Source organism: Triturus cristatus, chromosome 4_2 (assembly GCF_964204655.1).
Source record: "Triturus cristatus chromosome 4_2, aTriCri1.1, whole genome shotgun sequence".
Lineage (NCBI taxonomy): Eukaryota > Metazoa > Chordata > Amphibia > Caudata > Salamandridae > Triturus > Triturus cristatus.
The window spans coordinates 213,789,968-213,805,802 of NC_140586.1; the positions used below are offsets into that span (position 1 = coordinate 213,789,968).

At 50.1% G+C, this 15,835-nt stretch overlaps 1 protein-coding gene across 10 annotated transcripts in view; it reads right to left on the bottom strand.

The window, feature by feature from the left end:
- The window catches only part of TNRC6B (trinucleotide repeat containing adaptor 6B), a 1,192,955-nt gene that overhangs the window by 157,239 nt on the left and 1,019,881 nt on the right, over nucleotides 1–15,835 (bottom strand). For all 10 annotated transcript variants that reach the window (XM_085601248.1, XM_085601251.1, XM_085601245.1 and 7 more), the window contains 2 exons: nucleotides 10,887–11,108; nucleotides 10,659–10,729 (listed from right to left, as the gene is read on the bottom strand). In XM_085601248.1, coding sequence (XP_085457374.1) covers nucleotides 10,659–10,729; nucleotides 10,887–11,108 — 293 coding nt within the window. The remainder of the gene's footprint in view (nucleotides 1–10,658; nucleotides 10,730–10,886; nucleotides 11,109–15,835) is intronic.

Consider the following 15,835-nt stretch of genomic DNA (forward strand, 5'->3'; position numbering starts at 1 on the left):
TTTAATTTTCAGGCAAAAACGTGAAGCAGGTGAAGAGTGGGAGGGGGATACCAAGCAGGGCAAAACGAAATGGCAAAGTCTGATGGTTACAAAAATACGGAAAAACACAAGTACTCATGACACGGGGTGTTAATGTGCTCTAATATTTCCCAACCGTTTCTCGAAAAAATGTCATTGACAGTCCAATGATTCCAAAAACACCGCCACAGGGTGCCAACGGTACCAGCACTTTAAGACCACCCTTGAGGCACCCCAATGACTACTTTGCAATCACCTCCAACCGCCCATGCCAGCAAGCACCGATCAAGGCCAACACAATCAACCCACATTACTATTATTAACAAACTGACGTCCATACACACAAACTACCACCACAACCTTGCGTCCGTATGATCAGGAGATGACGAAGCACAGTGTCAATAGAATGAACATCGGCTGCACCCCCAGAAGTAAGTCCCTCGGCCTCACACACCTTTCACCCGGGCAGACTTGGTTTCAAACTTGGTAAGCATCGTCTCTCTTCTCCGGTCCACAAAGGAGGCTCCCGCAGGTTCACCTGTTACCGTGGACCCAGAGCTGACAGAATATTGCCCAGGACTTCAAATGACCCTTTCCTTCACTCTCTTCCTGCAGACTACCGGCAGCGCTTCCCCAGGCCTCTTCTGCTGCTCCACGTCAGCGCACCGGAAGTGCCGCGGTGGAAGAGCAGTCGACGTCTCTGGGTTCAAAGATTGTCAACACTGAGAAAGGACCAAAATTAAGCGACCAGTCCGACCTGTTGCCCGTATTAAAAAAGGCTTTTTAACTTTATATTACCTCTGATCTCTAAGAATACCGCAGTAGATTATAAATGTGGATTTGCCAATATTTATTCAGAAAAAGCTCTAATCTCATGAAAGAGTCGGGGGCCAATGTTACGATGAGTTTGTGGCTGTTTATTACATAGCAGTCAGATTGCCAATAACAAGCACACCACTGCCTTTCTCCGAGGCGAAGCAGAAATGCCTCAGAGAAAGGCAGCGGCGATTTCGGATTCGGGGGCGTGTTTTGCTGTTATCTCCTCTTGCCATTGGCTGGAGGAGATAATTAGACTTTCTGAAAAAAACACGCCCCGCGATCCGAAAAGGACAGGGCCTAATCGGAGTGACGGGACCTCTTCTCCAATGGCTGGCCAGCATTGAAGAGGCCAGCCAATGGAGAACAGGGGAGAAGAGGGGCGGGTTCAAGCCCCTCTTCTCCAAGTCATTGAATCTCGGATCGAGACTGCGCAAGCGCAGCCTTCGAGCCGAGACCTAAAAACAGGGGTGGCACATCCTTCTCTGTCAGGCAGCCAAACTATGGAACTCTTTACCCCCCCAACATAAGCTCCAGAGACAACCACCTTATCTTCAGAAAACTACTCAAGAATTGGCTCTTCCACACAAGCACCATACGCAAACAGAAATATACAGCATGTCACTCTGTATATAAGCATTTGTGTATTATAGATATGTACCTATATATGTGTATTGCTTTTTATAAACATGTAGAATAATTATGTTTATAAAAATAAATACATTTTTAAGTACAACACAAGAAAACCAGAGTTTATGTAATTGATTTTTTATTTACATATACTTACCTACTATATGCATCTATATTCATTCCATGTACTTGGATCTATATATTTATTACTTTTCGCCTCTCAATATATCCTCTACCTTAACTATCGGACTCATCGCAAACCTTTATCTACTACTCTTTCCAATGCACAACCCGATTTCTCACCCTATACCTCAATCAATATGTTTAATCTACATATACTTACTTCCTTTATGCATCTATATACTCTCCATATACTTATGGATCTATATATGTATTACTTTCTTCCAATTCAGCATATCCTATTCTCACCCTATACCGTTTCTCAATATATCTTCTACCTGAACCCTCACTCATCTCAAACCTTTCTACTACTCTTTTCAATGCACTACCCTATTTCTCACCCTAGACCTCTATCAATACATTCTCCACATACACTCTCTCATTCATCCCAAATACCATACAGCTACTATGATCCCCAAAATAACCCTTTCTAGACTCTCCCCTACTCTACCCCTCCTTGCATCATCTGACACCTCTTTACTATACTGATACCCCAAAACAAGCCTGTCCAAACTCTTCCCTCTGACTCTTCCCCTTCACATCCCTTTTTACTCATCTCAAGCCTCTTCCTACTGCTATGACCGCCAAAAAACCCCACAAAAACCCTAAATCCTTCACTCTTCTATCCCTCCACTATTCTTTCAATCAAAACAACAGACTAACATGTCCACTTCTCAAAATCATATTTCACTATACTAATTCACCACTAATCCTCTATGGGTCCCAGAGTAGCATGCTACTCGCCAAAAAAGCACTTCAACAACTCATCAGGGGGAGCTAGCACTATATAAATGTAAACCTTTCTCCCTCTCCTATTCCTCCGCTATCCATCTCAATCCAAATAACTGACTAATATCCACCACTCAAATTACTTTCCTATTTCACTATCCTATTTCACCACTGATCCTTTATGGGTTCCGGAGTAGCGTGCTAGTCGCCGAAAAAGCGATTTGACGCCTCGTCAGGGGTAGTAAGTGCTATATAAATGCAATTACAATACAATAATGGGCATGTCAATAATATATTATTGATCTTTTAACATCCCATGCCATGCTGTCCTTATGAAATGCTGTCTTTTCTAGCTGTATTAGCTACTTATTGGGAAGTCTTTAAGTGTTGATAATAGTTTTCTCCTCATGCACCTAGGATTTCTATCTTATGATACTCCACTGGTAGTAGGTAAATTAGGTCCTACATCTCCTCCTTTTGTTTGTGGATGTATGTATTCAATAGTGCAGGGGAGTTTGTAATTAGCCATTGCGCTGCTGCTCGCTCCCCCCTTTCAGTCTTCCTTTCCACTGACGCTAAGATCTTTTACAGGGGGTCGGTCTTTCCCTCAAGAAGTTAGTACCATTTTCTTTAATTGCCACTATTAATGTATCAGATTCCACATATGAGCATATACGAACAAGTTACTTACCTTCGGTAACGATGTATCTGTAAGAAACATTAGTTAGTTAGATTCCTCACCTTAGAATATCCCCAGGCGTCAGACTGGATCCGGAAGATTTTTCGTCAGCAATACCCCTTGCACGTCGCTAGGCGTCGTCTGCGGCTCCGCATCCGTCGTCGGCGTCGTGCGCCGGGATGACGTCGTCGGAGTACTTAGACGCCGCCCTCGCGCGCTGACGTCAGTTCTTGTACATAGCCTTCCGCGCCAGGAACGCAGAGCCATGCAAAGACCGACACTGGTGCCAAAAATAAAATCTAGGGGCCTGAAAGGACAACCTTAACCCTAGATGTCAGTTCGCAGAACGGGGAGGATGGGAGGGTCGGTGAGGAATCTAACTAACTAATGTTTCTTACAGATACATCGTTACCGAAGGTAAGTAACTTGTTCATCTGAAAGAAACACGTTAGTTAGATTCCTCACCTTAGAATAGATACCCAAGCAATACAATCCCCGGTGGTGGGTCTGCGAACCAAGATCACACCAGAAAGTCCTGGAGGACAGAACGGCCAAAGAAGCCATCCCTCCGGACTTGGCTGTCAAGGCAATAATGCCTGGCAAACGTGTGTAACGAAGCCCACGTCGCCGCCTGACAGATGTCCTGCAAAGGGACTCCCCGTCCCAAAGCAGTAGTAGCCGCTGTGGCCCGAGTAGAATGGGCGCGCAGCCCAACAGGAGGGTCCTTTTTCGCCAAAGAATAGCAAATTTTGATACACAAAACGACCCACCGAGAGATGGTCCGTTTGTGCACAGCTTTCCCCTTCTTAGCGCCCACGTACCCAACAAAAAGCTGGTCGTCCACCCGGAACTGTTTCGTGCGGTCCAGATAAAAGGAGAGCGCACGTTTTGGGTCCAGACGGCGGAGCCTCTCTTCCTCTTTGGAAGGATGTGGAGGCGGAAAGAAGGTGGGCAAGGTGACAGACTGCCCAAGGTGAAATGGAGTCACCACTTTAGGAAGAAAGGATGGACGAGGCCGAAGGACAACCTTGTCCGGATGAACAGATAGAAAAGGAGGCTTTGAAGATAAAGCCTGGAGCTCACTCACCCGTCTAGCCGAGGTGATGGCTACCAGAAAAGCAGTCTTTAGAGTTAGAAGACGAAGAGGGCAATTATGAAGAGGCTCGAAGGGAGCGCACATCAGGAATGTCAATACCAGATTCAAGTCCCACTGAGGCATTACAAAAGGGACAGGAGGGAACGTGTGTGTAATGCCTTTGAGAAAGCGTGTAACCACAGGGGACTTGAAAAGAGAAGGCTGATCAGGAAGCCGCAAGAAGGCGGAGATGGCAGCAAGATAACCTTTCAGGGTGCCCAGGGCAGAGCCCTGCCGGGCCAGAGAAAGAAGGAAGAGGAGAACCTCAGAAAGAGGGGCGGAAAGGGGATCCACAGCCTTTGCTGTGCACCATGCCACAAATTTGTTCCACCGGCAGGCGTATACCGACTTTGTGGAGGGACGCCTGGCTGCCAGAATGATATCACAGACTTCAGGAGGCAAGTCAAATGGCATCAACTGCCGCCGCTCAATCTCCACGCATGGAGGTGGAGGCTGGACAGGTTCGGGTGGAGGACCGTCCCCTGCTGCTGCGACAGAAGATCCTCCCGAAGGGGCAGACGTATCGGGGGATCGGTCAACAGACTGAGTAGCTCGGGATACCAGTATCTTCGTGCCCAATCCGGAGCCACCAAGATGACTTGGGCCCGGTCGTGCCTGATCTTCTTCAGCACTCTGGGCAGAAGTGGTATAGGCGGAAAGGCGTACAACAGACCGCAACTCCACTCGTGACAAAAAGCGTCGCCGAGCGAGTGCCGCCTTGGAAATTCCAACGCGCAGAACTGCTGACATTGCGCGTTCTCTTCGGTGGCGAATAGATCTAACCAAGGCTCTCCCCACTGCTGAAAGAGGCCTTGCGCCACTTCGGAGTTCAGACGCCATTCGTGATCCATCATGCACCGGCGGCTGAGTTCGTCTGCTCTGGCGTTCAGAGAGCCCGCCAGATGTTAAACCACCAGGGTGACGCCCTGGTGTTCCAGCCATGTCCAGAGGCGCAGAGCCTCCTGACAAAGGGTCCACGACCCCACCCCGCCCTGTTTGTTGCAGTACCACATGGCGGTGGTGTTGTCCGTGAACACCTGCACGACACTTCCCCTGACAGAGGGAAGGAAGGCTTTCAGTGCAAGCCGGATCGCTCTCAACTCCAACAGGTTGATGTGGAGACGAGACTCCGCCGGAGACCAGAGGCCTCTGATCTCCGCCTCTCCCATATGGCCACCCCATCCCAGGAGGGACGCATCCGTCACTACGACATGCTCTGGTTGGGGAAGGGAGAGGCTCTTGCCCTTGACCCACTCGCGGTCCGTGAGCCACCACTGCAACTGCTGTGCAGTGCCCTCCGAGATCAAGACATGGTCGGACAGGTTGCCGTGATGCTGGGCCCACTGAAACTTCAGGTCCCACTGCAGAGCCCGCATGCGCCGCCTGGCGTGATGCACTAGTAGGATGCAGGAGGCCATCAGCCCCAGAAGCCGCAACACTAGCCTGACCGAAACCCGGGATAGAGGCCGAAAGATGGGAATCAGGGCCCGTATATCCCGGACCCGCTGTTCCGGTGGATGGACCCGGAACTGCGCCGAATCGAGAACCGCTCCGATGAAGAGGAGCTTCTGAGAGGGACTCAGGTGTGACTTCGGCACGTTGATGGAAAACCCCAGCAAATGCAGGAGATCCGCCGTAGTCTGGAGGTGGGAGACGACTGCCTGGGGCGAGCCCGCCTTCAACAACCAGTCGTCGAGATAGGGGAAGACTGGAACCCCTGATCTGCGCAGATGAGCTGCGACCACCGCCATCACTTTCGTGAACACCCGAGGGGCACTGGTGAGGCCGAAGGGGAGCACGGTAAACTGAAAGTGCTCTTGGCCCACCGTGAACCGCAGGTAACGCCGGTGGGCCGGCAGGACGGGGATATGGAAATATGCGTCCTGCAAGTCCAACGCTACCATCCAGTCTCCAGGGTCTAGGGCAGCTAAAACCTGAGCCAACGTTAGCATCTTGAACCTTTCCTTTCGGAGGAAGGCATTGACGTTCCGGAGGTCCAAGATAGGGCGTAGGCCCCCCTTGCCCTTCTTGGGAACCAGAAAGTAGTGGGAATAACAACCACGACCTACTTCTGGACTCAGAACGCGCTCGACGGCCCCCTTGGCCAAGAGAGCCGAAACTTCCTCGCGGAGAAGATGCAAATGATCCCCCGAGATACGGTGGTGCTGCGGTGGCATGGCTGGAGGGGTCGTCTCGAAGGGGAGGGAGTAGCCCCTTCGGACGATTTGCAGCACCCACCTGTCCGATGTTATGGACCGCCAGTGGAGCAGGTGATGGCGAACTCTGCCGCCCACTGGCGTGGTATGGGCCTGAAAGCTCGGACTAGGAGGGCTTTGAGGCGGATGCTGCAGGGGTGGAAGTGGGCTGACCACGTCGGCCTCCATTTCCGCCACGGCGGAAGCCACGTCCGCGACCGCGCGCAGGTTGGTTCTGCGGCTGGTGGCTTTGCGGACGTGAGGAGGCGCCCCTTCCTTGGCCACGAAAGGGGCGAAAAGCGGAGGTGTGCGCCCGCGGAGCCGAGAGGCCCAAGGACTTGGCCGTAGCCCGGGAGTCCTTAAAGCGGTTCAGCGCACTGTCCGCCTTCTCACCAAACAGGCGAGTGCCATCAAAGGGCATGTCCATGAGGGTGGTCTGGACATCCCCGGAAAATGACGTGGACCGCATCCAGGCGTGGCGGCGGAGCGCCACCGTGGTTGAAATCGCCCGACCCAGCGAGTCCGTGGTGTCAAGCCCACATCGTATGGCGTGCCGTGCTGCATCCCTCCCATCGGCCAAAGCCTGGGTAAGACGCGTCCGGACCTCCTCCGGACACAGGGGCAGCACGTCCTCCACCGTATCCCACAGGGAATGGGAATAACGTTCCAAGAGACAGGCGGTATTTAAGGACCGCAGGCCCAAACTAAGGGATGAAAACAGTTTCTTGCCAAACTGCTCGAGTCTCTTGGAATCCCGGTCCGGCGGAGCGGTCGGGAAGGAGGATTGGGAGGTAGAGGCCTGGATAACCAGACTCTCGGGGGTGGGGTGTTGGGACAGGAAACTGGGGTCGCCCGGAGCAGGGCGGTGGCGCCTGGCAACGTTCCTATCCACAGGAGGAACTGTGGAGGGCTTGGACCAGGTGCCCTGCAGAACGTCAGTGAGGGCCTCGTTGAACGGCAGCAGAGGCTCAGTGGAGCTTGCTGAGGTTTGAAGCACCTCAGTGAGGATGTTAGTCCTCACAGCCACGGCAGGCAACTCGAGCCCAAGGGCCTCGGCCGCCTTGCGCAGCACCACAGAAAATGCTGCACCCTCCTCCGAAGCCACGGTCGGAGAAGTGAATCCAGTGTCTGGCGAGGTGTCCAGCCCACTGGCCTCCCCCAGTTCATCTGCCCAGTCCTGAGAAAGCTGTGACTGAACAGCCAGAGGGTCCTCGAACCCCTCCCAGTCGCCCCCTTCCTCCGATGCCTGATAAACAGGAGGAATGATCGGAACCGGACTGTAGAGATGGTAGGACTCAAGCGGCGTCGGATGCGGCGTCGGTCGACGCCGTACCGGCGCCGGGTCCGGATGAGGGCTAAACTGGGGTGTCGGCGTCACAGGCGTCGGCGGCGCCGGTGACGGCGTCGGTGGTTCAGGCGTCGGCGCCGGTGGAGGAGTGACTAGGTCAACCGGCGTCGACTGGGGCCCAGGCATGGGCCCCGCGGGGACCTGCGGCGTCGAGACCGGAGTCGTCGACGGCGCCGGGGCCGGAGCCGCCGGCACGCGAGGTCGCCCAGTCGAGTCCGCGGGGCCCGAAGGCGCGCCAGCGGGCGTCGACGGCGGGGCCAGGCTCCTCATGGCCGAGAGGAAGGCACTGATCTCCGCCGGCGCCGCGTCAGCCCCAGGGACCGGAAGGTATGGGGGCGGACGCGGCACCTGCGGCTCCGCCGGAGCCGCGGGGGTGGAACCACCCTGACCCTCGGCCGAGTCGCGCGACCGGCGAGGGGAGTCCGAAGAGCGATGTCGCCTCTTGGACTTCTTTGAGCGTTTGGACTTACCCGACGACTTGGAGCCGGACGATCGATGGCGTCGGCTAGGGCTCCGCGAGCGATCCTTGGACCTCCTCCTGGACCGGGATCGCGCACGACGCGGAGCCGAGTGGCGAAGCTCGAGAAGCTTGCGGGACCGCTCCCGCCTAGCCTTCGAAGTCAGGGCCTGACAGTCGTTGCACGACTCCGCGTCGTGGTCGGGGCCTAAGCAGTAGAGGCACCGGCGGTGGTGATCGGTCACCGACATCAGTCGATGACAATCCTCGCAAGCCTTGAACCCAGGCATCCTACCGGCACCAGATGTCGACAGACAAGGATCAAAAATGATCAAAAAGATTTAGTCAAAAAAGACTAAAAGGGGTAGCTCTCCCGGATCTGCGCTTACTGGCGCGGAAAAAAGAAGAACTGACGTCAGCGCGCGAGGGCGGCGTCTAAGTACTCCGACGACGTCATCCCGGCGCACGACGCCGACGACGGACGCGGAGCCGCAGACGACGCCTAGCGACGCGCAAGGGGTATTGCTGACGAAAAATCTTCCGGATCCAGTCTGACGCCTGGGGATATTCTAAGGTGAGGAATCTAACTAACGTGTTTCTTTCAGATAAGGCAGGTACTGTAGAGAGAGTTATTATATTTTTTATGCATATCTTGTTTACACCTCTAGCCGCTGCAGGCTTTAAAAAAAATTCCTTGTTCTGCTGCAAAACAGATGTGAATGGCCTAGTGTTTTCAATAATATAGCCCCTCCCGTACTTTCTCAGTTTTATCCTATATGAACTGGTGTTATTTTAACTGCCACATAGGATGAAATATTATACTGTGGAGATTGCCTGCTTCGATCAAGTCAACCTGTTCCTGTGGTAAATCTGTATCTACATTTTGCCATATTGTTTCCTCTTGTTTCTGGTAATTGTTCATTATATTCTCACTATCATCAGGTGGTGTTTGATGAGACCTGCAAATTCCGTGCAGTCTTCTGATACCTACTCTTCCCGATTTGTAGGTACATGCAGTCTACTGTTCTTTCTTTTAAGGACGCTGTCTCATCTTAGTCTTAGCCTTGGTCTCAAACCACGATTTTTTTTAAGAAACACAATTTCAGCATGGACTATAATTTTTTCTATTTTAATACCATGACTTAGAAGTTTATTTTCATTTCAAAGTTGATAGCCTTTATTTCACTTTTTGAGCTTGATTATCAGCTTAAGTAGAGTTGATGCTTTTACGGCAGTCATTGATCACTGGCCTTTACCTTAGACCTTTAGGCATTAGACTTATTGGCATACAATTCGACTGACTCATTTTTCCACATGTAGGGCTTACCCCTGTTAGCCTGTTCTGTGATTGAGGTTTTCAACATCAAAACTTTGACAGACTTTGATACCTTTTCTTTTGGCTTCCAAAGTCTTTCATTGAGGCAGTATAAACAGTACTTTGACACTCTGTAGAATCTTTTTGGGGATTGATTAGGGCGCCTGAACAATATAGGAGGAGATGTCTCAAGCTAGGAGTCGCTTCCGTCCCCACTTCTGTTGCCAACACCTAAGTGCCTTCCACGAAATACATTTCATGTATTAATAGTGTTTCTTTTGCTTTCAACTGATGTACCTGGTCAACTCCCTCTTTGCTCAATGTGCCAGAGTAATTTGGCACCTAATGTTTTAGGGTCTTTGGTTTAAATAATAACCATGTGTGAGTCTACTATATTATAAGATGTAAACCTAGCATTTGTTGTTTAAGGCACGTTTTCGGTGGAAACTCAGACAGGCTTCAAATAGAGTGCTCTACATCGTCTACTCCAAAACAGAGTTGAAGGGACCCTAGAGACACAACCGACCCAGCAAACTTTCTCCAACCTGGTTGAACACCACCATAGATACATGTTTTCTTCGCTTTCACTGGACTCAGCTTCAAATTGCAAAAATTTTCTTTAGTTTTTAAAATTCCTCATCTTCCTTCACAGTTTGCCATTAAGCATCTCTAAACCCCCAGTGGCATAAAAGTATTCTACAATGGAAGTCACATAATGGGGTTTTAGGGGCTTATGATTAACACCACTAAGTCATATTAATTTTGTCGAAGATTGACACACAAAGTTGCAACTTTTAAATTAAAGATGTACTACAAGGTCAAACCACTCAACGGCAGTATACAAAACAGAATGTATATCTAGAATTGGCTCACAATGTTAAATGACACAAATCACAGAGCTGACAACTTGCTAGAACAGCACAAATCACAGGACGGCAAATAACTCTGCAGAGAACACCCACAGAACGCTGCAGAGAACACCATCATAGAAAAGCAGAAACCACTGCACACACAGCACCAATTACAGATCAGAGAACTTTACACACACAATATCAATCAAAAGAGGAGATTGAAGGAACTGTAATTCACATAACCGATATGGCAGGAAACATACAGACTCCCTTGGAACGCACTGCCGCAAGCATCAGATATATACCTGTGGAGTGAGATTGTGAAGGACCAGCCAATAGCTAGGACGAACGCCACCACCGTCACTCCAGGAAGAGGCTGCAGAAAGGGAGACAAGCCAAAATGTTAAAAGCGATAAGAGATTGGAAGGATAACAATGGGGGGGTTCTGGGGCGAACAAAACAAACCACTGCACATAATGCTAACTCAAAGACACCTTCCCCGTGTCATGACCAAGGAGTAATCAGCTCCTTACCAGAGGCAAACCTCGACTCCTGGCCGCCCCAACCTCTGACAGATCGGGGGGCTGTGCTGTTCCAGGGTGAGGAGGGCTTCGGATTGCTCAGGCCTGGAGGTGGGCGGGGCAGTCCTGTAGTGTTCCTGGACATCTGGCTTTTCCACATCTTGTGGGAGAGATGAGCTGGATTGGGTCCTATGGGATCTGGTGTCCACGTGGATTTGTAGTCTGTGAACTTTGCTGAATGGGGGCAATAGGTGTGAAAAAAATATTAGTGTTTTGGAAGAGGAAGGTTCCATTTACCTACGAGGATAGCATAAGAGAGGTTGAAAGACAACATAAGCTAAACGGTTTAATTACATCTTCCTTCCGGAAGGAAGAACAAGACGTACCAGATAAGAGGACCTCTATTATGGAGCTCTACATTTCACACGCCTGGGTGATTCACACTCCTTGTGTGCAGGCACTCCTCACATACCGTGGTTTTCTCATGAGCAGTCAAATAAGCTGGCTTTAAGAATGATGAAGTCTGCCTAGAGCACACCCTCACTGTAAGCAAACTGACTGTGTAGGTAATGGTACGGATTTACTTCAAACAGCAGGTGCAGACAGCGGAATAGAACCCATTCTATATCAGCTCTCATTTCCCTGAATGTTTCAAACATCTGGTCTGCCCTCACCTAGGTTGCTACTCTCCCTATACCCCTTCAATAGGCCATGGGAGGTAGTTCAGAGGCTTAAACTAATATGCCCACAGTATGAAGCTGGCTATACATATACTATACCAAAGTAAGGTATAGTGTGCACAGAGTCCAGGGAGCCCCAGAGGTAGAGCGGAGGCTAAATTAGGTAAGTACTAACAGCTCTCTTTATGGTGGTGTGAGTGAGCAGTTATGCCTATCTAGAGGGCGTGTTAAGCATTTATTGTATTCACTCAATCAAGGACTGAGCCGCACTAAAACACAGAATCCAGACCAATTAGCTAGGTATAAAAAAAGGTATACTATACTTATGTTTTATTTTAGAACCAAGCTGGACTTGGCACAGATGATCAAAATATACTTTCAAATGCAGGACTGTTTAAGGAAATGCAGTTATGCTTGAAATTGCAGTTGTTACAGGCATGTATCACTTTTGAAATACAGTTTGTATTAAACAATAAGTACTTTCAGATTACTTTTTTAATTACTTTAGGATTACTTTGAGTACTGGGGGAGGTATGCCTAGATACCACACCTTAGGATCGCTAAATACAAGGTAAGTACGACATTTTATACTTTGCAATAGAGTTCTCTTTTCTTCACACACAGTTCAACACAGACAATTTTTAGGCCCAAAATTTCTTTACATGCGTTCATATGGGGAAAAAGGGTTAGTGGTTTCAAAGGTAAGTATACGACTTACAAGCGTGAGTTTGGGGGGTTAGGACCAAGGATCCCCAAGGTCTAGATGGGCACTCGAGTTACACCACCAGCTGCACTTGGGCGGCCGTGTGCAGGGGCCCAATGTTAGCCAATAGGGCTAGGGGGGTGTAAGAAAGTAGAATCTGCTTTAATGATTACCCCCACTTTTTGCTGGTGTCATTCTGTTTTCTGACTAGTCTGACTTGGATCCTGCTAATCAGGACCCCAATCACTGTGCTCTCTACCTAAATTGGACTATGCCACGTACTTCGGTACCTTCCGAATTGGCAACTGATGTACCCTTCTAACTCCCTAGTCTATGGTACTAAGGTACCCAGGCATAGGTACACCAGGGGTCTCCCAAGAGCTGCAGCATGTATTATGCTACCGATGAGACCATTCAAACTGACTAGAGGCCTACCATTGCAGTATGTGTGAGAAGGTGCTAGAACCACTCACCACAGATCTAAGTTTTTTTATATCTGAGGTCACTGCACTTTAAACCTATAAGTCACCCCTAAGGCAGGGTGCTAGGTTATAAGTGCGAGAGTGCCCTGCATGAGCAGTACACGCCCTACAAACCCAGGAGTCGATTCTCCAGGCTTTGTTTAGTGCGGTCAGCCATTTCATACATATAGTGGACATCAAGTCAATTACGAGATGTCTAACTATATATTGGCTGCAACGAAACCGGTCTTGTTTGATATCAAACATGTTGGAATCCTACCCCAACACCTTCCAGTGTTGGATCCCATGTACTGGGGGCTCCGCTAGGGAGCTCCCCCCTGTATTTCCAGTACCAGCCTTTCAGGGTCTAACAGCAAGCTAGCGCTGCTGCCGACCACAGACACAATTCTGCCCTCCTGCTGCTGAGCTCAAACAGGGGAAGGTAGAACAACAGGACTTAGTATATTGTGCTGGGCTGGGGGTCCTTGCCAGAGCCACCAGACTGCTTTGAAGGGCACATTTGAAACCAGTTCAGGGAGCTGTTGACTCCCGCTCTGGCGCAAAACTGGACACAGGGAATGGGAGTAGCCTCCTCTCTGTCCAGCCACTCCTCTGGGAGGGACCCCTGAATCGTCCCAACCCTTTCCCTTGGGTAATTAGGGGTTCACCTGTGGGTGGCGCTTCGATTCGTTGTGGGACAAGATTCAGATCCGAAGCCACTTCTACTTGCCAGTCTTCCGCGTCGTCTGTGCTTCATTTAGGTTCTTCTCCTGGCCTGCGGGCATCAAAGACAACCGAAGAAATCTCCCTTGGAGTGAAGGAGTCACTCCCCTGCATCTGCAGGCACTGCAACTAAACTGACCGGTCTGCTGTTCCTCTGGACTTCGAAAGGCTCAGCCACACTGGTCATGGTTCTGCAACTCCCTCGAGGCCTGCACTGTCTTCTCACAGAGTTTGAGGCTAGTACCCCTCGTTGAACCGCACCCCTGTGCACCGCGTCGACTTGCCGTTGCCAAGGCTTGTTGAACATCCTCCAGAGATCTTCGGGCTCCAAGAAGCTCCAGTCCTCCAGCAGCTCTTTCTGCCAAGATCTTATTCCTCAACGCATCCTCTGCAGCGTGGGCTCTGCATCTTTGGTGAGCTGCTCGAGGTCCTCTTGTGACTTCAGCCTGTGGTCCTCTTGAGGGTCTTCTTCGGCTACGGTGAGCTCCCCTGGTTGCTTGGGACCTTCTCTGTCTCTCCTACACTTGGTGAGTCCCTTGGACCTTGCTGGTTCCGGCACTGCACCTTCGTGTTACATGTCTGTTGCTGCTGCGAAAGCTCGTTTGTGCTCCCATCGGACACCAACCCCCTGGTTCTAGACTTCCGACGTGGGACAGCTCGTGAACGACTCCTGGTCTTCTACAACGTTGCCTGGTCCTCACAGCTGCAGCGACAAGGTCACCGTCAACTCTCCTGCATCTTCCGTCATCGATCTTCAGTGCCTCCCGATCACTTCAGAGTGGCACAGACTGTCCCCTCTGCTTGCAGGTACTTCTCTTCAAGAATCCAGACTCTTCACCAGCTGCATCACTACTGAAGTCCTCCATTGTGGTCTACGGTGGTTTCCGACGTTACTTCACACCAATGCACCCAGCTTCCCTGGTGTAGGTATCATGGTTCCTGGGGTATCTACGGGTAGGGTGACTCTCCAACCAGCCATCTTCCACAGGGTTTCTTCAGGGTCCACTGGAAAGGGTTCATCTTCTACAAAAAAGAAACAGCAACTTCCCCACTGACTTGCATTGAGTATGTGTCTGCGTTTCGACTCTGCACAGATTCCGTGGGGTTCCTGGGTACATACCGTGGGTGGTTCCTTGGATCCCCAGCTTTTAAAAGTTTTCGATTGCAGTTCGCATTCCACTTTTAGTATATAGTTTGGCTTACCCCCTGGAAACCTCTGTGTATCTGTGCTACTTACCTGTTCCACTTTTGAAATAGTGTGTATTGTGTTGATATCTCCGGGTAGGAGATATACCAATGTGCTAGTGACTGTGTATAATAAGGCAAATGCTACTTATCAGTATGCATCTATTCTTGGCATGTAGAGCTGCAGATCTACACTCTCCATCTGATGTTGGGCCCGGATGTTTGCAGTTGTTTTTCCTCTTGGAAAGTCTTTGGAAGTCACAAGGAATGTGACTCCTCCCTTGGGTCGTATTGCGCATGGACTTCGGCTCCATCCTCAGATAGTTTTTCGCCAGCAGGGAAATGGAGCGTAGTAGTAAACAGTGAAGATTCCCATGTGTGTTGTATCTAAATAAGATAAACTGGAACAGCTAAAGGTAGCCGGGAAGGTGGGTGGGCGTGTGTAGATCTGCAGCTCTACATGCCAAGAACAGATGCATACTGGTAAGTAGCATTTGCCGTTCGAGGCATATGAGCTGCAGATTACACTGTGCATAGATTATATAGCAGTATCCATCATTAGCGGCGACCACCAGTATCTGTTGCAGTGGTTTGAAACAATGTTTTGAGTACAGCCTGGCCCACACTAGCTTGTTGCTTAGTTTGCACATCTACACAATAGTGTTTAGTGAAAGTGTGCGGTGTTGACCATGTAGCTGCTTTGCAGATATCATCTAAGGGGATGTTCCCTACGGATGCCATGGAAGCCCCTATCTTATGTGTAGAGAAGGCATTGCTCTTTCTGCAATGGTCTGTGGTTGCGAGAAGAAGACGGGCAGTTCCACAGATTGGTTCAGGTGAAAGGGAGAAGTAACTTTAGGGAGGAATTTTGGATTAGTGTGGAGAACCACTTTGTTATGGTGCATTTGCAGAAAGGGTTCTTGAATGGTGAGTGCTTGTATCTCACTGACTCTTCTGACGGAAGTGATGGCTACATGAAAAGTAGGTTTCCATGTTAGGAATTTAAGTTCACATTTGTGTAGAGGTTCAAAGGGAGGCCCCTTTAGTCTTGTGAGAACGATGTTTAGGTTCCACACAGGTAAGGGTGGCACTCTGGGGGGGAATTATTCGTTTGAGGTCTTCCATGAAGGCTTTTATGGCAGGTACTCCAAAGAGAGAGATGTTGCCTGTTTGTAGATTAGCTGCTATGGCTTCAAGGTGCAGTCTAAT